This window comes from Podarcis vaucheri, assembly GCF_965113315.1.
Source record: "Podarcis vaucheri genome assembly, chromosome: 7".
NCBI classification, from domain to species: Eukaryota; Metazoa; Chordata; class Lepidosauria; order Squamata; family Lacertidae; genus Podarcis; species Podarcis vaucheri.
Window position 1 is genome coordinate 35754417 of NC_138765.1, and position 22195 is coordinate 35776611.

The window sequence follows — 22195 nt, forward strand, 5'->3', positions numbered from 1 at the left end:
CAAAACTTCCCAATCAGCTGCAGTTGTGCAACCTAAAATTGCAGTTGCTTGGTGATTAAATCCCACCCCAAAAGAGTAATATTCTGCAGAGGCTGACTTTGGCAATATGGCGCCCTGAGCGAGGACAAACTTTGGTGCCTCACCCAAATAATATTTCACACTTATTTTCACAATGATTCAAGTTTGTTGAAGCACCCTCACACCTCTTACCTTCCATTCTCTGCATACTCTCAAGCGCACTATTTTGCACCCCCTCAGATCAGCACCCTGTGCAGGGAAACTGATTGCACCACCTTAAATCTGGCACTGCAGTCTAAGGCCACATTCACACCATACATTGTACGGTTGGAATTGTAGAGTTGGAAGCGTCCCCAAGGGTCATCCAGTCCAACACCCTGCAATGCAGGAATCTAAACTAAAGCATCCATGACAGATGTCCATCCAGCCTCTGCTCAAAAGCCTCCACAATCTCCACTATGATACCACTTTAAAAACTTCATGGCTTCCTCGAAAGAATCCTGGGAGCTGTAGCTTGTTATGGAGGTGGAGACCCATATCTCTCTCACAGAGTTACAATTCCCAGAGTTCCCTTGGAAGGGGGGTTGATTGTTTAATAACGCCTGGAATTGCACTCAACACACATAACAGACCACAGCACCAAGTGTTCTTTGAAGGGAGCCATGACTGTTTAAGGTGGTACCATATTGCTTTAAATGTATGGTGCAAATGTGGCCTAATGTTGGATACAAACCATGAAGTGGGAGTTGAATGGCAGTGCAATGTAAAAAAAAAAAAAGTGGTCTGTGATAATTAGAGCTTAAGTGTATGTTAAACAAGGATAACTGTTATAATTGGTGATAATTTAATATTGCTGAGATTATTGTATAAGCACCTGGAATGGGGCAGGAAACCAGGATGGCAACAGCCAGCTGGGGCTGATGGGACCTGTGGCCCAAAATATCTGAAGGCCACCTAGTTGGCCTAACCTTTTCCAAACAGGTGACTGGTATTTACTTCCCTTGTCCCAGAAGCAGCTTCTTCACAGGGTTGTGAGGCTGGGGCCCCTTCCATAAAGCAGCAATGGCCAGCCAGTGACCAGTGCATCAACTTCCAGCTGGTCCCCAAAGCAACCTTAAGTGGACCCCAGGAACCAGATGGTACATCTTAAGTTCTTTCTCCTGGGGGTGCAGTAAGGCAGGACAGAGAGCAGCCTTCACCAAATCCACAAGCCCTACTCTCTGGGGGCTTATCCACATTAACCTTTTGCCCCATTTTTTCTAGGCACAGGTCCATGCTTAAAAGCTCCTTGCCCAAGCATGGTTTCTTCATTTTTGACCTGGACTTGCCCCCACAATAACCTGCTCTTCAGGGCACAATCAGATCAAACATCAATTTTGGTTTTCCACATATTGCTGTTTGCTCCAACTGAGCTTTAAAGAGTGGGTTTTTGTGAGGAAAGCAAAAATGTGGGGTGCTTGGACATAGAGCTTTAAAGCGCAGACTGTGTCTGGAAAGAGCGGAGGAAAGGTACCGGTAAGTGGATAAGCTCCGACTCCTCCCAATGGTAGCCGAATCTCACACAGTACCCTGCTAAAACCAGAAGCCTGAATGAGGAAAAAGGGGCTGGCCAGACCCTTTCTGCCTCTCCCTGTTAATTTCAAGCACTGAACATACACTGAAGGCCAAGCCAAGCTCTTTAGCCAGGCAAAAGTTCAGAGGGAGACCTGGTTGGGCCAGGGGGGTCCTGGATGGGGGTAGAGCCCCAGTGATGCTCTGATAGAGACTGCGGCCAAGGGGAACCATCAGTAAAAGTGGGGGCAGGGACCCTTTTATTAATTATGCCTTAGTAACAGTTACATCAGTAACAATTAGGCCTGATTTACCTTTCTTTTTGCTCTGTCCTAGCAGTTACCTGAGGGTGCAGGGATTCTCATGTTTCCCTGGTATGCCAAGCATGCTGGCACACACAGAACCCTCCCCCAGCAAGTTCAGTTTCATCACTTCAGTGGAGAAGGTGGGACCCCCTTTGGGGTGGAGTCGGAGGTAAGCTCCACTGAAGTGGGCCTGGCAGTGGGCACCCTGTGCCCACACTGTGTTTGCTCTGGAACAGACTGTGTAATCCTCAGACACTCAAAATGCTAAAAAAAAATTAATCTAAATCCTCCCCCCCCCCTGCAGCCACAACAACACCACCACATATACATTATAGCCGTTCCCTTTTGACTCACATTAAACTCACCTATTTTACAAAAATAATGCCCTTTAATCATTGACCTGCCAGAGCATGAAGCAGTGAGCCAATTCAATGTTATGTATCAATTGTAGCACTCACAGGAAATGTGATCCTACAGAACTGTATGCCATCACACAGCTGTGTAAGACGTGGCGGCCGGCGCAGCTGGCAGCACCTGTGAGATTTGTCATCTGGAAAGCCCAGGCAATAAAGAAATCATTCCAGCTCCAGCCCCATTCCCTGTAGGTGGCCCCTGAAACCTACCCATGGCAGCTCCTTCCTCACTTTCCGGCTGCCTCCCTCCGCATAGATCCAGCCAGCTGTGCCTTCCTGGGAAAAGTGGGAGAAGGAAGCCAGGCACTCCCTTTTTGAAGCTGGGAGGGAAGGCCCGTCAGGACAAGCCTGCCACACACGGAAGGGAGGGACAAGCCCAGACTAGGCAAACAGGCGAGGCGGGTTCCTGAGAGAGCCCAGGAAGGAGCAGGGAGGGCTCCAGGCTGCTACCGGGCAGGTAGGCCAGGCCAGGGGGTTTGCTTGCCCCAAATAGATGGGCAGAGCCTACCTGTGATGGAGAGGGGGGTAAGCATTGATGTGCAGGCCTGAAGTGTGGGTGGTTGCACCTGAGTGGGGGAAGCAGCCTTACTTAGGCACACCATCTTTCCCAGCCTCAGGGTAAAATGGATGTATGAAAACTGGCATCTCTGCCATTGTAACTTACTATTTATATAGAGCCACTCCTTGGCAAGATACCCTAACTAAAAGGACAAACCCCTGACTTGAGCAGCTTACACTCTAAATGTCACTCAGAGGAGAGGAAAGGCCTGACAGGGAAGCATTAAATGGCTGTATCAATATTGTTGTACAGTATGGCTCAATACCGTCAGAGCATTTGCCGTATCTAAAAATAAAAAGAGGCCCTGGAGCTCTGTTCCAACTTGAAGTCGCACCCTTTGACCTGGCAGCTGTTCAGTAGCTGGGTGTGGTTACTCAATAGGCCCTCTGTGCATGGTCAGAGTTCCTTTCTTCTGTACCGATTTCCAGCAGTGCAAAAACACCACATTTTTATTCGCTGTTATCTTTCACAAGGAACCTGGGTGTTTCACTTCCTGCTGGAGACAGATCTAGAGAACTTCTGGATTCTATTTTTTATTTTTTTAAAGGGGTGAATCTGCTGCTGTGTGTTTTGATATTCCATTATCCCTTGGTGTAACCTGAATCCTGCACAGAACAGATGAAAAGGTGGTCTTTGAAAGCGCTGCTGCTGCTTTTACCCACACACCATTTGAAGACTGCCATCAGTGCAGATGGTCTAGCTTTAGCAACAAACCTCCCCCCCCCCCCCCATGCTCTGGTTAACCACCAGCCTGATTACTGGGCAATTGAAAGTTTGCTCCCTATTTCTGATACTTAATCCTTGGATGCTTCTGGTCCAGGTGTGGCAGGTTAATTGGCAGATGGGTTATTGAGATATCACAAACAAGTAGCTGGCAAGTGTTTTTTACTTCTTTGCTGAATTTTCCCTGGAAATGTAAAGAGAGGTTAACCAGATCATGAGGGGAAGAAGATACAGGATTTTGATGTTGATTATGTCATGTGGACGCGGGTGGCGCTGTGGGTAAAAGCCTCAGCGTCTAGGGCTTGCCGATTGAGAGGTCGGCGGTTCGAATCCCCACGGCGGGGTGCGCTCCCGCTGCTCGGTCCCAGCGCCTGCCAACCTAGCAGTTCGAAAGCACCCCCGGGTGCAAGTAGATAAATAGGTACCGCTTACCAGCGGGAAGGTAAACGGCGTTCCGTGTGCTGTGCTGGCTCGCCAGATGCAGCTTTGTCACGCTGGCCACGTGACCCGGAAGTGTCTCCGGACAGCGCTGGCCCCCGGCCTCTTGAGTGAGATGGGCGCACAAACCCCAGAGTCTGTCAAGACTGGCCCGTTCGGGCAGGGGTACCTTTACCTTTACCTTTATGTCATGTGGGCACTACAAAAAAAAAACTTGCTTGTTTGAGGATCCACCATCAAACACCGATCTGGAAGCATCCCTCACAGAGATCTTGGGGGTTTTCTTAGGTTCCAAAATGGCTACTTTTGCTTTGTGAATCTCCTCCTGACAGTTTAGTAAACTTTAGCAGCTGATTGGTCTGAAGTCTGGAAGAAATTGCTGCGCTGGAGACCAATTTCAGCCCTGCACACACTCACAAGCGGCACAGCACCCCTCAGGAACAGCCACTCAGGCATTGGCCAAAAAAAAAAAAAAGGAGGAACACATCACACAAAAAAGGACAAGAGAGGACCTTTTCTGGCGTCAAATTTGCATATGCTAACTTATATGCATAGATACATATTTAGAAACAATTGCTATAAGTTAAATAGAAATACAGTCTATTCCACTGTTGTTGCACCATAGTTCCACCCACTGCTCAGTTTGCTGCCCAGGTGCTGTTTACTGTGAGATGTGCACAACCTCAAGGCCCCTGTGCTCCTCTCTGATTATTTTTTTAAATCTTGAAACTAGACAGCCCTTCAAATAGAGGATGCGTTCATGAAGAGGACTGCCTCTGTACAGTAATGAATTCCCACCCTGCCTCAGGTTGCTTCCCACACAAGGAGTCTCAGACGTTTAACTTCTCAATTTACATATTTCCTCTGGAAAATACGCTTAGAGGCCATACCTACACACAGAGATGGTGGTAAAGCTGGGATGAAAAACACCCCTTAAATAGTATGATTATGGGTTCCTTTGCAGTTCTAGCAAAGATGCTTTGAAGAACTCAAAATACTGGAAGGCCAAGATCTTTTGAATACCTGCAATTGGGGGAAAATCCTCTTCCAGTTAGCAGAAAGTGACAGTTAATTCTGTTTATGCCTGGTGTCCCTGCCTCACCTGAGCCCCTCTTTGCATCAACAACTGGCTGGAGTATCTATGGGACACAAAAAAGTCATAAAGAGCTCCCAGGGCACACCCACACAGAAACTCAGCCTGCTTTTATTACTCAGACCCCAAACAGTGTCCATAGAAGTTGGGTGACGGCACTGCAGATGACCAAGACTAGAATAGTTCACATCCTGCCTGAAACATAATGGACAGGAGGAATTTGTCCAGGCCTGTCGCTCCCCAAGCACTTGGGTGACAGATTGGGTTACTGAACTTGTCTTGGGATGGCAGATAATGACACACACTTGGCCTGAGGATGCAAGAAAATAACAGTAAGATGTCATTTCCTCAATGCATTCAGTTCCCTCTCTGTTTGTGGCTGTTGAATTTTCTTGATGCCCTCCCCCTGCTCCCAACAAATGTGTCTTGATTGACACTGGAATGCTTTATTCAAATAGTCCAATAACTTAGCATAATTAAGATGCAACAACTCTGATAATGTCTTTCCAATTGGCACCTGAATCTAACTTCTTACAAGAACCCTGTCTGAGGCGTACCAGTATATAAAATCTAGTGTCCAGCCCCAAGGCAGCCAAGCACAATTATAGGCATTCAAAATGAAGTTGTAGTCCAAAACACCTGGAGGACACCAGGTTGGGGAAAGCTGTTCTACATCACAAATCAAGCTAATGGGGCAATGGAGGTTTCACAGAACCAAACCTAACAATAGGTGGTCAGCTGGGTAGCGAATGATAACTGGAGAGCCTTTCCTAGCATTGCATCATCACAACAGGGCTGCCTCCTAAGGGAGACCTGCCTTGCACATTCATTGTTAGCTTTTAGGCACCAGGTGAATTGTGTCTTGTTCACTTGGGCTATCCTAACCCAGCTTGATGTCCTCCAGATGTCTTGGACTACAACACCCATCATCCCCAGTCTGTATGGCTAGCAGATGTGGATGGTGGAAGTTGCAGTCCAGCAACATCTGGAGGACTACAGGACAGCCACATTTGATTTATTGACTATAGCTCCCTCTTTCCTTTTTAACATTGACATATACCCCTAAAGTCATGTTAAGTAGTGGTGTTGATGTCGGGGGTGGGGGTGGGGACGGGACCTGAAGGGGAAAGAAAAAAAGGCTATTGACTTAAACCAGTGTTTCCCAACCGGTGTTCCGCGGCACACTACTGTGCCGTGAGACATTGGCTGGTGTGCCGTGGGAGGGAGGCGGGCGAGTCGGGTGGTGAGAGGCGGCGGCGGCGAGGATCCGCGTCGAGCCGGGGGCGGCTCCGCGGTGGTGGTGCCGAGCGGCGGGGCAGCGCGTGCAAAAGGGAGGAGCGCGAGACAGCTGAGGAGGAGGAGGCCGGCATGTCCGGGCAGCAGCAGCAACAACAGCAGCAGCAACTCCCGGCGACGGCTCCTCAAGCCCCGCCGCCGCCCCCTCCTCCGCCCGCTATCGCCGCCACCACCACAACAGCCGCCGCCGCCTCAGTTGCCGCCGTCCCTCAGTCCCTCGCTCTGCTGCCTCCTCCCACCCCCAAAGCTTGGAGGTTCCCCGGCAAGGGGGAGGGAAAAAACTTTCACTTTCGTGCGTCCCTCCCGGCGTGACGCTGCGCGCTGACGTCACGGGGCGGGGCTTTAATGGTGGTGTGCCGCGAGATTTTTTTCAGTAAACAGGTGTGCCGTTGCCCAAAAAAGTTTGGGAAACACTGACTTAAACATACCTGCACAGTGTGGTCATCACCTGAGGCCTTTCTCTGGTGGTCTCTCTAATAGAGCTTCAGAGAGTAGCAAAAAGGGAGGCCTTTTCAGTGCTGGCTTGCTGTCTGTAGAATACTCTCTCCAGTCAGTCCTGCCTGAAGCCAACATTAACAGCTTTTCAGCACCAAGTTAAGAGGTACCTCTTCTCCCAGACTTCTGAGACATGATAATAATTGCTGTTTCTCTCTGTGTGTTTGGATATTGTTAATTTGTTGTTGGTGGCTGCTTTTTAATTGTGTAAAAATATGTTGTTCTTGGTTTATTTGATTTTTAATTGTGTAAAAAGATGTTGTTCTTGGTTTATTTGATTTGTCACCTAATACAAAATCTCTAACTCACATAGAGAGATTTTGTATTAGGTGACAAATCGAATAAACCAAGAACAGCATCTCTACACCTGGTGAGTTTTAAGATTGAGTAGGGGAGGAGCCAGTGACATTCACTTCTAGGTGTTTTCCGGTTTCATGCTGCACCACAGCCTCCTGGGAAGACGCATCCCCCTCATTTAGGCCATTATGAACTTGCTCTTTCTAGACTTAGAGGCTGGAGTGAAACGTGAAACTAGCAAGCACCTGAAAACACCTCGTTTGAATGTTTGCTAGCTCCTAACACATTAATTCTTAAAATACCAACACACACACCTGCTTCCCTTTAAACATCAAGGTTTATAAAGAGTTCCAGGGAACTCAAAAGCTTGCATATATTTTATTCCATTTGGATTGACCTAACAAAGGTATTGCCCCAGTACAGACTTAGATCTATTTTATCTCTTTGGCGCCGCGGAACCTAAATGCACAGTAAGTTAGTTGACATGAATGCAGCTCTGTATGTGAACATTTTGCCTCCCCACCCCCACCCCCGCAGCCAACCACCCACAAATTAGGCTTTTTTATTGAGATGATGTCATCCCAACTTTGCCTGACCCCACACAAGCAGAAGTACCTGTTTGTTCTCTGGCAATTTACAGTGCCATAAAATAAGCACCTAACATTTAATGGGCAACCAGCTGACCCATTAGTGCAACACATTTGATGGAAACCAGGCTGCAGAGGATTCTTTTGCTCAAGGTAGGTAACTTCTAATAATAATAATAATAATAATAATAATAATATTCCTTGCCAGGGGATTTACGGAAGGACAGCCCCAAATAAAGTTTCCTTTAGAGACAGATGAGGGAATAGGTTTTGCTCCAGTTTCCTAGACTTGGGAGAGTCCCACCCAGAAAACTCAACCCTTAGAACAGGCTTTCTCAACCTCGGCCCTCCAGATGCTTTGAGACTACAGTTCCCAGCATCCCTGACCACCGGTCCTGCTAGCTAGGGATCATGGTAGTAGAAGGCCAAAAACATCTGGAGGGTCGAGGTTGAGGAAGCCTGCCTTAGAACAATGCTTCCACGCCCTTCTTACATCTAAACAGTCCTTTTGCCCCTCAAATCATAAGGACTTTGTAAAAAAACTGAGCCACCTTGAGAGTAATACCTTTATAGCAGGACCCAAATGTCAAAGCCAAGAACAAGCATTACTGGTTCTTGGAAGTCCTTTTCGGGTTGGATGTTAAAGGGGAAAGGGAGATGTTTGGTATGTGGTGCCCCAAAGTCTGAATTCAAAGTCTCAAGATAGGCTACCAGAGGTGTTGTACAGGAATAATGGATCAGTCTTGCTTGGTACAAGATCCCCACAGGACTAATGCCACAGCAAGGAAAGTTGCTCCCCCATTTTAATGATCTAATTATGCCTAAACAGCTCCTCCTGCATTCCATCTTAAAGACTCTTACACATTGTACGTTTTAGGGACTTTTACATCATGTTGAGCTCCTGCCCGCACTTTCCTGTGCACTTTACTCCAAGCTGCTGGAGAATTCCACACTAAAGCTTGCTCACAACCCTGTGATAATTTGACTGACTGTAATTAAAGTGTTACTGCATCGTGGTTTCTGGACCCCACCCCACTTGAGACACACAAAGGACCAACTAGCTACCTATTTAGTCTGGTGTAAAGTTTTGGAGAACTCAAAATAATAAACGATATTGCCCCAATATGGATTTTTGATTAGAACATGACTCAAATGCTCTGGCATCCGAGGCTGGTTTTCTTTAGAATTGCTGTCAAGCACAGTTCAAGGTAGTAGTTCTAATCTCAAATACCTCTTTCACCTTTGCCACACTCAGTAATATTGGTCGACCAAAATCATCCACCATTGGGGTGGCCTGCAAAAAGGTGTTCCAGCAGCTCTTTGTAGGGTCTGCAGCAATCATTCACCAGATCCAGAAAAGCCCAATGCTAATCATTTTCTACCAGGGTCAGATGGGCTGGGTCAAGAATACCATTCTAGTGTTGTTTTTTTTAAAAAACCATCCTGCTGCCTTAAAGCCACTAAAGCATGTCATTTTGAACTTTGGACTGTCCCTACTTTGAATTTTTAAAGGTAGGACAGGGTAAACCCAAATCTCAACTGATTGGTTGCCATCCAAGGTCCAGCCTGGGAATGGTGCCATTTAAGAAATTTCAAGACCCAGAGACCCATAAAGCACAACTCGCAGGCTGGTGGTTTTTTTTAGTCACTTCATGTGTTGGGAACACAGTACAGACCCTGTAACATGTGAAGGGGATAGAAATCTTCTCTTCACCATGCAGAGAAAATCGGGACCAGCTGTGTTTTTGCAGAATTGCTGTTTCCACTTCTTAAATGTGTTAAGCTGCCCTCAACATGACACAATCCAGAGCCTCTGTGGTGCAGAAGACTTGTTTGGACAGAAATGTTCATAATCCCTGTCTGTTGTGCAGCAACCTAAAGGGTCCAGGGTAAGCCCCCACTCAGAGGAGAGGAAGAATGAATGGAAGTGCAATGAAGTACAGTGGTACCTCGGGTTACATACACTTCAGGTTACAGACTCCGCTAACCCAGAAATAGTGCTTCAGGTTAAGAACTTTGCTTCAGGATGAGAACAGAAATCGTGCTCCAGTGGCGCAGCAGCAGCAGAAGGCCCCATTAGCTAAAGTGGTGCTTCAGGTTAAGAACAGTTCCAGGTTAAGAACGGACCTCCAGAACAAATTAAGTACTTAACCCGAGGTACCACTGTATCTAAAAGATCTGAGCCAGAAGACTCCTTGGCAGCACCTGCCTTGCCCAGCAGGCGCCACAGTGCCCCAGCACAGGAGCTCTGAGAACTGCCAGCACATTTTTATATTCACTTCTAATTATGGCCCCAGGCAACAGGGCAGGTTGGCTGGTGTTTTAATTAAAAACTTGGAAGGGGGAAAAAGCATAGCTGCTGGAAAGAACAGGGCTCGCCAATATTCCCCACCGTTTCCCGAAGGGTTTAAACTTTGCACCTACCTAATACGCCACTCGTCTTTTGAACAGTTCTCTCTTAAGTGCACCTTCCTCCCAAACAAAAGGCTTTTTTCTTAATTTGCATAATTTATAGACCAGGTCATTCAGGGTTTTTGTGTGTGCAGAGGTGTGTTTCACAGAAAGGAAATATTCCACAAAGCAAGAAAACTCCCAAGTACGCACATGGACCCATCCTTAACATTTGCCTTATGTGAGCTGATGGGCTGACAAAAGATCAAAGCCAATTACAGTATCTAGAAAGCCTACAGGCATTTTTGTTTATGCACTGCCTGGTCACACTCTCTCCTTCACATTGCAGTGGCTTCTACACTGGCATCTGTAGAACCCAAATGCAGCCTCCAGTTCTAATACTTTGCTCCCCCACTTTCTCTCTTTTCTATAGGAGACTTCAAAACAACCCCCCACCTGGGATTCCAGGAGTATGTGAGATGGAAAAAAGTGCTTTACAAGGCCACATCAGCTAGGCATTTTGGGTGAGAAAAGGATGGAGGCTCTTCCACTCATTTGGGAATCTTGGGCAACCAGGTAGGGAGAGCCCTACAGATGTACAGCGTTCTGTGGATGCACGCACTTCTTTGCAATGTTAAACATACGGCTACTGGGATCAAGGGTGGCAAGTTGAGAATTTTTCTGCTACCCTTCAGTAGCTTTGAACAACTCTTTTTTCTTTGTTTTGCCCAACACTATCATGTTGGCCCTGTTTGATGTAAGGCTATGTTGCAACCCTATTTTGGGGGTGGGGTGGAGGCTCAATAAAAGCAGCAATAAAAAAAGGTCTGCATGGTCCATTTCAATGTAATTTTATTTGAACAAGGAGTCAAAACAAAAGCTTGCAGGCTTTGCTAAGCAAGAACTGCACCAGTCCCACAAAATGAGCTCTATTTATAGCACAGAGAGGAAAAGGGGAACAAAGAGAAGCACTGCAAAGTCTCATTTCCAGGGGGACAGATTTCTCAATAGGGCAACTACAGTCTCTGTAGCTGGCTTGGGAGAGTGAGCACATCACCTGCCCGACATGTTTCTCGAGTGCTGCGGATTTAAAGCTGAAGAGAATCACAAAACCAACTGTCAGCAACTTACCCATGGCCATCACAGAAGTGAGTCAAAATTGCTTTATAAAAAGATTAATAAAAATACTGGAAAAAATCCTCATTTCTCATGCTATATGTCTGGTTTTCTTTTTTAAAACCTAGTATATTCACAAGTTTCTTAGAAAACTATGTGACCCCAAAAATAGTGTTCAGATTCACAATTGGAGGCAAAGAGGGTATGCAAGAAATCTAGAGTGAACAGACCAAGATGCTGCTAACATTAGCCAAGAGCAGTTTTGCATTTTGGTGGTTGTGGTGGGGAGAGCTTGGGTCCTTCCCCCTCAACTGTGCCATGCTACACTTTAGAACTTCAGCACAAAAAGGGAAAAAACAAAAGGCGATTCTTTAAAGAGAAACGACTCCAAATTCAAGCAGCGGGAAAGTTCCTTTAAATTAAGAACACCACAGAGTTTGGTCCCAACAGTTTCTAGTCAGATGTTTATTCACATGCATTTTTCTTCTATATATAAGAACCACAAACGCCTTTCTGAAGTTAACCATTTTAAGGGGTGTTGTTTTTATATGTATATATATGCAAACGCTTAAAATAAAGGATTTCTAAAAAAGAATATCCACAAACAGGAAGAAAGGGGGAAAACAAAGAGCAGGGAAATAATTTCCCACATGTATCATCACATTAAAAAGAGCGAGCGCGCAAAAACTGATTGCCAATAGTATTGGGCAGAACTCACTCCACTGTCCTCCATGAGATCACTGAAAAATTAAAAAAGAGAAAATAAAAGAACATTCAACTAGTCAATAAGGATCAATTACAGTCCAGACTGACAGAGTCCCCCCTCCAACAGCTGTTGCTGCTTCAGGGCCTCAGGACCCTCTTTCCACTTGTCGAGACTGCTACTCCGCCACCGACTGAAGGGCCTCTTTGTCCTCTCTGTTCTCAGCCCCGCTCTCATCATCCTCAATCTCTCCCTCCTCACCACTAAACTTGTCATGGGCCCATTTGGGGCTGGTGCTCGATTTTCGGTACAGGAAACGGCCCCTCCCTCTGGGGAAGATGCCCCTTCCCCGGCCTCTGTTCACCCATTTCTCACCCCCTTCGCCCTCACGGTCATCATGCTGCAAAGGGAAAAGAAGAAGAAGAAAAAAAGGTATTTGTCAGTCAACAAATGCAGAGCTCCTCAACAGCCCACCAGAAGGCCCCACCTCTGTCCACCCCCTCTCCTTTCCCCAGTGGCCGCTACAACATTTCCCACACAGGCAGGGGAGGATAAACACCCTGGAATATGCCCCCCCAGCCTCTGCATTTTGCGAATAAGCCCTCCAGTAATGCTGCATGGCTGAGGAGACAATGACGACAAGACCAACTTGGGGCCTGTCACCTGGTGGAAGGGACAACTTCTGTGCAGGCAGCTCACAGCCACATGCCCACCTCACCCCCAGGGCACATACCAAGTAGTACTTCTTGCTCTTGGGGGTGTACTCGGGGTCCCACTCCTCCTCCCTGCTCCGCTTCTGGAAGTCGGTGCTGCTGCTGCCGCCACTGCTGTTGTTGTTGTTGCTGTTGCCAGAGAAGGTCCCTCTTCCCCAGCCACGACCCCTGGCCCGGAACTGTTGCTGTCATCAGGAGCAGAGGAAGAAAGGGAACGTCAAAAAGCGAGCAACAGAAAGAAAGGGGATCTGGCTGGGCCTGGGATGGCCTGTCATGATTTCTGGAGCACTACACACACAGACCTGATCATTTATCTCTTAGCAACGGATAGAATGGAAATTGCCCATCACTAGAAACACTCATCACACTTCTGTATTCAAGGTGTGGGCTACTGTCTTTCCAGAAAAAAACTGACCCAATAGCACTATTTTGAGGGCTAAGTAAACATGACAAATCCGTAGGCACTTGAGATCCCTTGTTGCATTACATAGCTGGGCAGAGAGGTGCTATAATACTCCCATTTACAAAAACAAACCCAACCCTTTTGGCTCAACCTATTAACTAGGCCCCTTCTTGGTTAAATTGTCCTTCAGATTCTGACTGATTTTTGGGTCTGGATGTGAGCCTCTGGGTGTGGCTCCTTACACTTCCTTGAGCAACTGATGCGCACTATAATGTTATGGTTTTGTTGCTTTTGGTATATCATATCATATTGTTAAAAAAAAAAAGTTTGCCCTTTCACCACAAATAGGAAACTTCTTCTGAAAAAGACCCTGAAGTTGTACTCAGCAAATATGTGGAAGAGGTGAGACAAATTTTATAAGCAAGAACGACTCCCTTACACTGGGTAGCTGCCAACACCTAACACTGAACCCCTTTCAAAAGCTGGGAGGTGCCTGTCCACACTCCAGCTCTGCCACAATTCAAAACTATTTTGACTTATCACCCTGGAACAAGGGCCCAGGGCACACACCCTCCAAAAGGACAACTTACAAAGGTTCCTCGGGCTCTGCCCCTATCAGTTGGGCCCGTAAATTCCTTGGTCCCAAGGCGGGATTTGTCAAAGCCAGGGGCAGCCTCCTCTCGCTCTTCAGTCTCCTCGGGGTACTCCTCTGCTTTGTAGGAGCGGGAAGACTGTGATGACGAGGAGCTCGACCTAGATCGCTCCCGCACACGCCGGTGCTTCCTAAGTCAAGGCAAAGAGAGAGAGATATATGAATGTAAGGGGAGGGCACATCTCTACTGCCTCAATGTCAGTCATTCCTCCACCTCTCCCCGCAACTTCACCACATGATATATACCAGGCATGTCCAACCAAAGGTAGCCTGAGATCTACCATCCAATATCAAAAACTGGCAGTGATCCACCACACTCTCCCATTGTCGTTCTTCAACTTAAACATATTATACTAGGCTGGGCTTATGATAAAAATAGTAACAAATGATAGTCCCCTCCATAAAACCTGAAAAGTTCATCATAAATCAATTTTTTTAAAAATACATAATTTGTATACTTGTAATAAGATAAGAAAATAACATTGAGGACAGGGTTCTACATAATCAGAACATGATGCATGGATTGTTGTTCACAAGAGCTCGTCTTTAAAGTACCCCAGACTCTTGCTGTTTTTCAAATGAGTCAGGGGCACATGTCAGCCACAGTGATTTCCCCCATAGTTTGAAACATAAATTGGGTAAACTCAACTGCAGAGTTGACAGCCTTCAAGCACCACCTTAAGAACTGGATGGAACCTGTAGAAGCCCTTTCCCCTGGATCCTACCTACCCCTTCCTTTCGAGTAAACCTAAACCAGACCTTTCTCTCTTTGAGGAGCCAGTGCGCAGGGCTGCACATACACACACACACACACACCACACCCCTCCCTGCGTGAGTGGGATGGCAGCAGCCAGGAAGGGCCCCCACTCCTTTGTGTGTTTACTCGGGAGTAAGCCTTGCCGCACTCAGTGAGAGAGAGCTCGTCAGTGGGGAGGGAGGACAAGGCAGTCCTCTCCTCAAGGGCTGGATCCTGGAATGTCCAGCACCATCTCTCTCTCTCTCTCTCTCTCTCTCGACCCAAGCCAGCCCTTTCTCTTGAGGAGCCATTGCACAGGGCTTCTCGCTCTTGCCCAGCCTCTACATCTGCGTACACCTCCGCCCGCTTGCTTCTCCTTCTCCTCCTTCTGAGAGAGAGGGAGAGAGAAGCCCTGTACGCTGGCTCCTCAGAGAAAGGGCTGTTTCTGGAAAGAGAGAGAAATATACAGAGATCGACGAGAAACAATCACATGATCTACAAGTCGATCCTGATCGACCTGTTGGACAATGCTTCTATATACAAATAGGAGACTACCATACTCCCTACCCTCTCCTAGACCAAAGGCAGGGATTTCCCTGCCTCCGCAACCACCCTGCTTGTAACCTGCTGTCTCCAGTGACTGAAGAGAATCATTAATTTGGGTCTCTGTGTCAGGAGATTCCAGACCAAAAATGAAAGCAAGCGCACAGTCTCCCCTCCTTTATCTAGAGTGGCTTCTTGTTCTCTAGGGCTCCAGTGCAATTCAGCAACAAAGGTGCACATCACACACGCTGTTATTAAGGTTGGGCAGCATAGTGCCTCATTCAGCCCAAAGTGGCCCAAACACACAGCTATTTGCTGCAAAAATTGAAGTTTCAGAAATGCAGACAGGAAAGCATTGAGCAATGCTAGCATGCCCCATCCAATGATCCAGAGAGCTCTCCTCTCTCTTACACCCACCCCTCTTAGCTTGAAAAAGCGAAGTTGCGTTTGACGTCTAGGGGGAAAGGCTAAGCTAACAATCACAAATGTACATTTATAACTTTAAAAAATGAATTAATGGTACTTAAATATTTTTATAAACAAATAAATAAGTGTAAAAGACATTGACTTGAAATGCACTTAGACTAGCCTGCCTGTGTCCTTTCAATAAGTAACCCTACAAACTGTGTTCTGGGAAAATGTAGGGTTGGTTCCTTGGAGGCTTATTAGCAACTGCTCAATGAGAAGATCAGTGATGACGGACAAGCATCCCTTTTGGAACAGTTTGCCTACTTATTGCAGACCTTATGGTACAGTGTACAGTCCACAGGTAATGCACATGAGGGGGGTGGCTGGACCCAACAGCTGAGGCCTAACAAGCCTGGATGTAAAAACAGCACTTTTCACATCCCCAGAAGCCTGTGCTATGTAACAGGACAGCCCCACACTGACACCTGCTGCATCCTAGGAGGTATCATCAACTAGCCCAGTGAGGGGAAGGACCTCAGGCTCAGGGGCTGAAGGGGAAACTCCAGGGTTCTCTATCTGGCCCTTGGGACTTTTACAAGTCCACACCCCGTACTGGTTCTGCTCTGCACCTTCCTTCAGTGTTTGTGCCTGGTTGGGATGTCTCCTTGAACTGTGGTAGCACCTCTTACTTGCTTGGATGCAAGGCTGGATAACTGCACGTGGGACTGTAGAAACCTCTGGAACGTATCCTACTGAGCATCCACTGCCCCACCCACACTGGCATGCACCTCCTGGGGAGGTTCCTCTTGAGGAAATGCAGCCCTTGGGCTGAAAATGTTTCCCTGCTAGCTTCTTCCATGTGGGATTTCATTATGTCAGCTCACTATCACTCTTTTGTGTGGCATCTAAAATAAAAAGGGAAGGAAAGAAGGAAGAAGTGGAGAATGTTCTCCTCCTACATACTTCTTTTTGGACCCTTTATGAGACCTCTCTGTTTTCTCCGTTGATCTCTCCCGTGAATGACTTGAGGGTCTGGAGTCCACCGATTCCCTCGACTTGCCTCGCTTATCTTTCTCCTTATGTTTTTTACGCCGTTCAATGTCAAGGCGCAGGTCAACTGGGTCCTCTTTGTATTTGCTTTCGGCCTGCAAAGAGAAAAACAGGGGAAAGACTTGACACCTAAGCCTTAAGCAATTCCTTCACAACTACATCCCTTTTTACCTTGCTCAGGACTGAAAAATACTCAAGCAAGGGAAGTTATGCTGGTGCTAATACACAGACTGAATGACTTCACAAGATCCACACAAAAGATTTCAATCTTTCTGCATCCACTTCTCTCTATGCCAAACGTAAGTAATTATTAATCAAATCAAGGGAGCAAAACTGGGTGCCAAAGCCAAGACCCTTTGATGTCCAAAGGAAAAAGAACAGGCTCAAGGGGCAATGATCTATATATGCCAAAGCTAAGAACTGTGTTCTCCTCTTCTGACAGATTCTTGTGCTCTACAGGGAATTGACTGAACAACAGAATTCCTTCCCTGTGCCTGGAAAGGGACGCCCCCTCCTCTCACTGCAGGAGACGTTGGCTGCAGTTATGGAAAGTGAAGAAATGTGCAGACTGTCTAAGCTCCAGTATCATAATAGAGCCAATTCTCTACATTCCAGAGAACCAATGAAGGAGTTATTTGGGGAGGCAGGTTTCCTGAGTGTGCTCCCCCCTCCAATCACCACTGGCTGTTGAGAGATCCATAATGAGCCTTGAAGGGGCTGCTGCATAGTTTGCTCTCAATCAGCATAACCTCTCAAATTCAGAGTTGTGCACCGTAAGCACAAAAACAAGGCATCGTGTTTCTCACACTTACGATGGCAGAAAAAAGATTTGAACATACACCTGCTGCTGAAGACTCAACAACCAAATGGAGCCAAGCTTGGCCTGGCTTCTAGCGGACAAGAGTTAGAACTTAGGTGTTCTGCACTGCTGTGCTCACTGCACACTCCCACCCCCTGCAAAACAGAACTCCCTGCTTCTACCATTCAGCTACAATCCAGTCTCCACACACCCTTCCCTGTCTCCATTGCCGAGAAGCTCCTGAATTTTGGGGGAACTTGAACTTTGACAGCAGAACACGTTGTGCAAGATAAATGTATCTATATTACTTATTCTGAGCAATACTTATAAACAGCAAACATTTATTCAGCATCAACAGTGTGCTTGGAGCTGTAGTTGGAAAAGTTAAGATATCCTTGGAGATCACTTTACGGAATGAGATTCCCATGAACAAAACACAAAAAAGACACAGGTATGTCTCATCCCACTATTTCATCATCCCTGTCCTTATTTAGGATACTTTAAGTGGCACATCTGGGAAGAAATGGCTAAGAACAGGAGAAAGTGGTGAGAAGATTAAATTCTACAGGCAAACGAAAATCTTCAGTTAACAGCAGTAGGATCAAAGTCATTTCTGAATTGTTACAGGTCTCTTTGATTTTTATTGAAACAGTCAATCAGTGGAGCTTCTTGTTTCAACTTGGTAACTTTCAGTCCAGCACAAGTCTTTGGAATAACTAGGGCAGGGAAAAGTGGGAGCATCAGTTTCGCCTTAACTCAAAAAGAATGGGTAGCAGCTCTCTATTAAGTACTTTACTTACACAAGCTTCTAGCCTACTTTTTGATTAAAATAAAGAAGCTGGCATGGCTGAATGTGGGAGCTGTATTTGTTCTTTTGCCTTCCATAAGTGAAGGAGAACTCTTTTCAACTCATAAAACAAAGCCGATCTGTCATTGCCAGAATGGAAACTCGTTTCATCATCAAATGTCATTCATCAGCAGAACCCAGATCAGTTGTTGTAGCCATTTGTGTAGTTCCATTTCATAAAGAGGTCGTCTCAGGAGCTCCTGACTGTTTGTAAACCTGAAGTATGTGTCTATTCACATACACAAGCATGTTCACTGTCGGATGGAGTGGTAGAGAGAGATCAAATCCAGCAGTCGAGTATCTTTCAAACGCGACAAGTGTGTTTGGAGAAACTGAGAACACAGGTATGACATGAAAGCAAACCCTTCAACAGCATTGCTAAAAACCATTAAGACAAACGTGTATGAAAGTGAACAGACAATGCTTCAACTCAAGATGGTCATTTTTTCCTTTAAACTTAGGGGCATATAATTGTTTCGCTGCCTGTAACAGTTTTAAAGACCCCCAAGAGAGTGTTTTTAATTCTGAGCAGCATTTTAAAATAAACTAGCGGCAGTCAACAGAAAACACATTAGCAGAAAAAATATCTGTGTGCTTGGTTCAGATATGGATTTGATTTACTTTCCTCTCTTCCTGACATGCACGTCTTTTTGAAAACATGGTTGGAAATATCACGGGTAATACAAGTGATTTAATCATACTTACAAGCAGCAAAATATCACAAAAAGTCTTCCATCATCAAGGTCACTTGTTTCCAAAATTCCATTTTTTTTGTCTCAAGCTCAACCTCAATTGACTTTGGGGTCATTTACCATATTTCTAACCACTTCACAAAGGTTGTTGATACATTTTTTTTTAATAAAAATTAACCCTTTGTAGTTCATTTTTAGAATTATGCCCATCCTTGAAAGAAAAACACAAACTTAAGTAGAGAGCAAGTTAAACAAAAATATCACTTTTTTATTATAAAAAACAAGTTCATGCCCAAAGTGCACAGATTTTGTTTCACTACAGATCAAAGCAACAGGTCACCTTGTAGCTGGATTCTTTGGAACTTTTGATTTCCTCTTGCGAGAATCCATGTTTTCTAAAGGAACTGGGAGAAATGTCTATCCTCCTAAAAAAGAAAAAAAGAGAGCATGCATGATTAAGAAAAGGTCAAGGAATGCCCCCCCTTCCCTTCTGCCATTCAGGGAATGTATAAATTAGGCCTTAGTTCTATAGTGTAAGGGATGGCACATGACAGACATAAAACTTCAGGGCTGAATTGACTTGTGGATAGAACATTCAATCTCCTGTTCCATCACGAGACTCCCTAGTGGCCTTGGGCAAGTTGATGCTGGTAAGCCTCAGCTACGACAGAGACTTGTTCAAAGATAAACAATATAGGACCTTAAGGCACCTTAAAGAGTTATGGATACAACGAAGAGTTGTTTATCTCTTTCTTGCTCTGAAAGCCATACTTATTCGTGCAGACTCTGATAGCAACAGTGATGGCTGGTGTCCCTTGGGACCAGGAGGGCAGAAGGCAGGGAGACAAAACAGTAGGTAGAGCCAGAGCCAATGACAGGGAGAGACAATTTATTCCAACTTTGTCCTCATCCACCTCCCTATTGTGTTCTGCAAGGGGCAACACAGCGACTTAGGAGGAGGATGCTGACAGGCAGGGCAACCCCCTGGACTAGCTGTAAATGAGAGGAAGACAGGCAGGTTGGAGCTGGCTGAGAGCAGACTGAGGTTGGTTAGCCAGTGCTCTATTCACTCTAATGAATGAACCTCCAATGGATAAAAGGTTCAGAATTCAGTCTCCACTCTCAGCTTCCTTTTTGAAAAGGAAGCTTCTAGCCATCAGAAAGTATGGCTGAATTATGTGGGCATCACCTGCTGAAGGCCAGAAAAATGGCTGCTTAAGAGTTTCAGTTGTAAGGACTGGGTCTCTAACATCCTTGCCTCACCGTGAGGAGCAAATTATTGATTTCCGTACTTTATTCTTGTTGTGGATTCGATAAGCTTGAATCAAAGTCCTTTTCTCTCTCCTGGATAGGCACCCAAGACAGTGGCAGGGCAAGGCAGAGTTTGCCTTGGATGAGAAGCACTTGCTTATGATAAGCAAGCAAATGCCTAGTAGCTAAATGCAAGCATTTATGCTGCTTAATGGCTACGATTCAAAAAGTCTCTTAAATCGGGATTTTAAAAGTACATGTCAAAATTCTACACTTGGCAGATAGTAGTCTGATTTGTCTAGTAGTCTGCCTGCTTTCGTGCTGGTGAGTTATGCCAAAGCCTATTCATTTGAGGACTCTTTGTGGTAAGGGGGCACATTTTCTCCCAAAACCATGCCTTTATTACATGCAAAGGTGCACCCACCTGTGGATTTCAGGGCTTTTGTTCTTAGCAGACTCTTGCTCCGCTCGTTTTAGGTACTTTGTAAAGCGCTCATTCAATGTCATTCCCGAAGACCCAAAATGATGCTCTGTTGATATGCAGTGAGGAAATATCACATCATTAACATTGCATCTATACTTTAGGACAATATAAAAGTGGCTTCTGCAGGAGGGTCTGAAACAGATTCAGGAAGCAAACAACATAAAGGTGAAGGGCAGGAGAAAAGAGGGAAGGAGACGGATCCATCTGTCTGCAGGTTAAGCAGTGCAGACTTTTGAAAGAAATTGCTTTTACTCATATAAGAATAATTAAAACACCAGGGAAGTCTCAAATGTAAGATCCAATACAAGGCTGGCATCATATGAAGATCAGCAAAGCATTATAAGCTTGATCAGATTGTTAACATACATACTTTCCTTTATCTTTTTGTACAGGAAAACCTACAGTGACAGTCTTACTGCAACCATAGTGTCAACTGATCCTGATTTCCAAATCTGAAGATTGGCTGGAGAGGGACCATATTCATGATAGTCCAACTTGTGCAAGTAATAATGTTTTGCCAAATATCATGAAAGGAATCAGATTTTTCTTTTCTCTTCCACATGTGGATTAGATGGGTTATTTTTTCTGCTATTGCAATCTTCCACAATTTTTTATACCATAGTCCAATGTTCAAAGTCGAGAAACAGTCTTTTTATTGTCATCTTCCCTGGCTGGGTATCCATCTAATTTTTTTGGAGGGAGGGGAAGTATCAGGTGACTAGGAGTCTACAGAATATCAAAAGAGTACCTTAGTACTTTATCCCCATCTCAAATATCCATCCTGCTCTTAGATATTCAGTAAATCAGACTGCTTGGGAGAAGAGATGGATACTAAATGGATAGGAAATGCACACAGCACATGCTGCCCTTTTTGCTGAGAAACTCCTTACTGTTAATTAAGCTCAACTTCTCCAACAGAGAACTTGTCAGGGAAGAATGTCTATTTTTTCCACATACACTGGTACCGTTGGTGCCACTTGAAGTTTCCAATCACATATTTTCAAGCACAGCTGAAGCATTGTACGTAAAAACCCAAAGAAAGAATTTGGGCATTCAGTTGTGAACTCTTACTTTAAAACTTTTCTTTCCCTTATGAGTAAAGCTGTAGATAAAACTTTTACCATGCCCCTATCGGTAGTATAACCAGGGGAGAGAGAAAACGAAGGGGGCTGCCAATTAGCCACTTAGCCCACATAAACCAGAAGAGCTCAGAAGGACCAAAATGAAAATAAAGAGGTGAAACGGGGACAAGAATTTTTAAAATAGATTTCTCACTCTTCCCAACTGGAAAACCTTCCAACTGCAAGATGAAGTACTAATCAAGAATGAATAAGCTTCATCAGGGGGCGGGGGGAGGGAAGAGAGAGCTCCAGCGAAACAAGCAGGGTTGCATAGTGTCTTCTCCTTCCTTCTATAGATCTACAGCAAGAGGACAGCTCCAGGAGTAACTTTTGGCAAAACTTTTGGCAAAAGTTTTATATTTTTAGAATTTGTTCCGTGATCTGCATTTCACTGTTTGTTCAGTATTTTATTGGCAGTTGTAACCCACTCTGGGATCATTCTGTATGATAAAGGGTGGGATGGAAATGTTTTAAAGCAATAAATAAACTAACACCAGTCTCAAATGCAACT

General features: G+C 45.5%; 2 protein-coding genes and 1 long non-coding RNA gene across 8 annotated transcripts in view; 1 reads left to right on the forward strand and 2 right to left on the reverse strand.

Annotated features, from left to right (window-relative positions):
• Window positions 1–2599, reverse strand: part of LOC309535967 (CD2-associated protein-like) — a 29495-nt gene extending 26896 nt beyond the window's left edge. For both annotated transcript variants that reach the window (XR_014221455.1, XM_082229507.1), the window contains exon 1: window positions 2498–2599. Coding sequence is in view for 1 of the 2 variants with exons in the window: in XM_082229507.1 (XP_082085633.1) it covers window positions 2498–2501 (4 nt within the window). In the remaining variant the exon portion in view is untranslated. The remainder of the gene's footprint in view (window positions 1–2497) is intronic.
• Window positions 182–22192, forward strand: LOC309536003. Of its 2 annotated transcripts, none has more exons than XR_014221476.1 (3): window positions 182–2043; window positions 10600–10742; window positions 20956–22192. It is a non-coding gene; the product is annotated as an uncharacterized lncRNA (long non-coding RNA). The 2 variants fall into 2 exon arrangements; XR_014221477.1 differs by lacking the exon at window positions 182–2043 and adding an exon at window positions 2674–2744.
• Window positions 11002–22195, reverse strand: part of THRAP3 (thyroid hormone receptor associated protein 3) — a 40968-nt gene continuing 29774 nt past the window's right edge. For 3 of the 4 annotated variants that reach the window (XM_082229499.1, XM_082229500.1, XM_082229501.1), the window contains 6 exons: window positions 20504–20609; window positions 19169–19253; window positions 16404–16585; window positions 13692–13884; window positions 12719–12883; window positions 11002–12385 (listed from right to left, as the gene is read on the reverse strand). In XM_082229499.1, the coding sequence (XP_082085625.1) occupies window positions 12164–12385; window positions 12719–12883; window positions 13692–13884; window positions 16404–16585; window positions 19169–19253; window positions 20504–20609 (953 nt within the window). In that variant the 3' untranslated portion in view covers window positions 11002–12163. The remainder of the gene's footprint in view (window positions 12386–12718; window positions 12884–13691; window positions 13885–16403; window positions 16586–19168; window positions 19254–20503; window positions 20610–22195) is intronic. The other variant, XM_082229502.1, reaches the window with a different exon arrangement.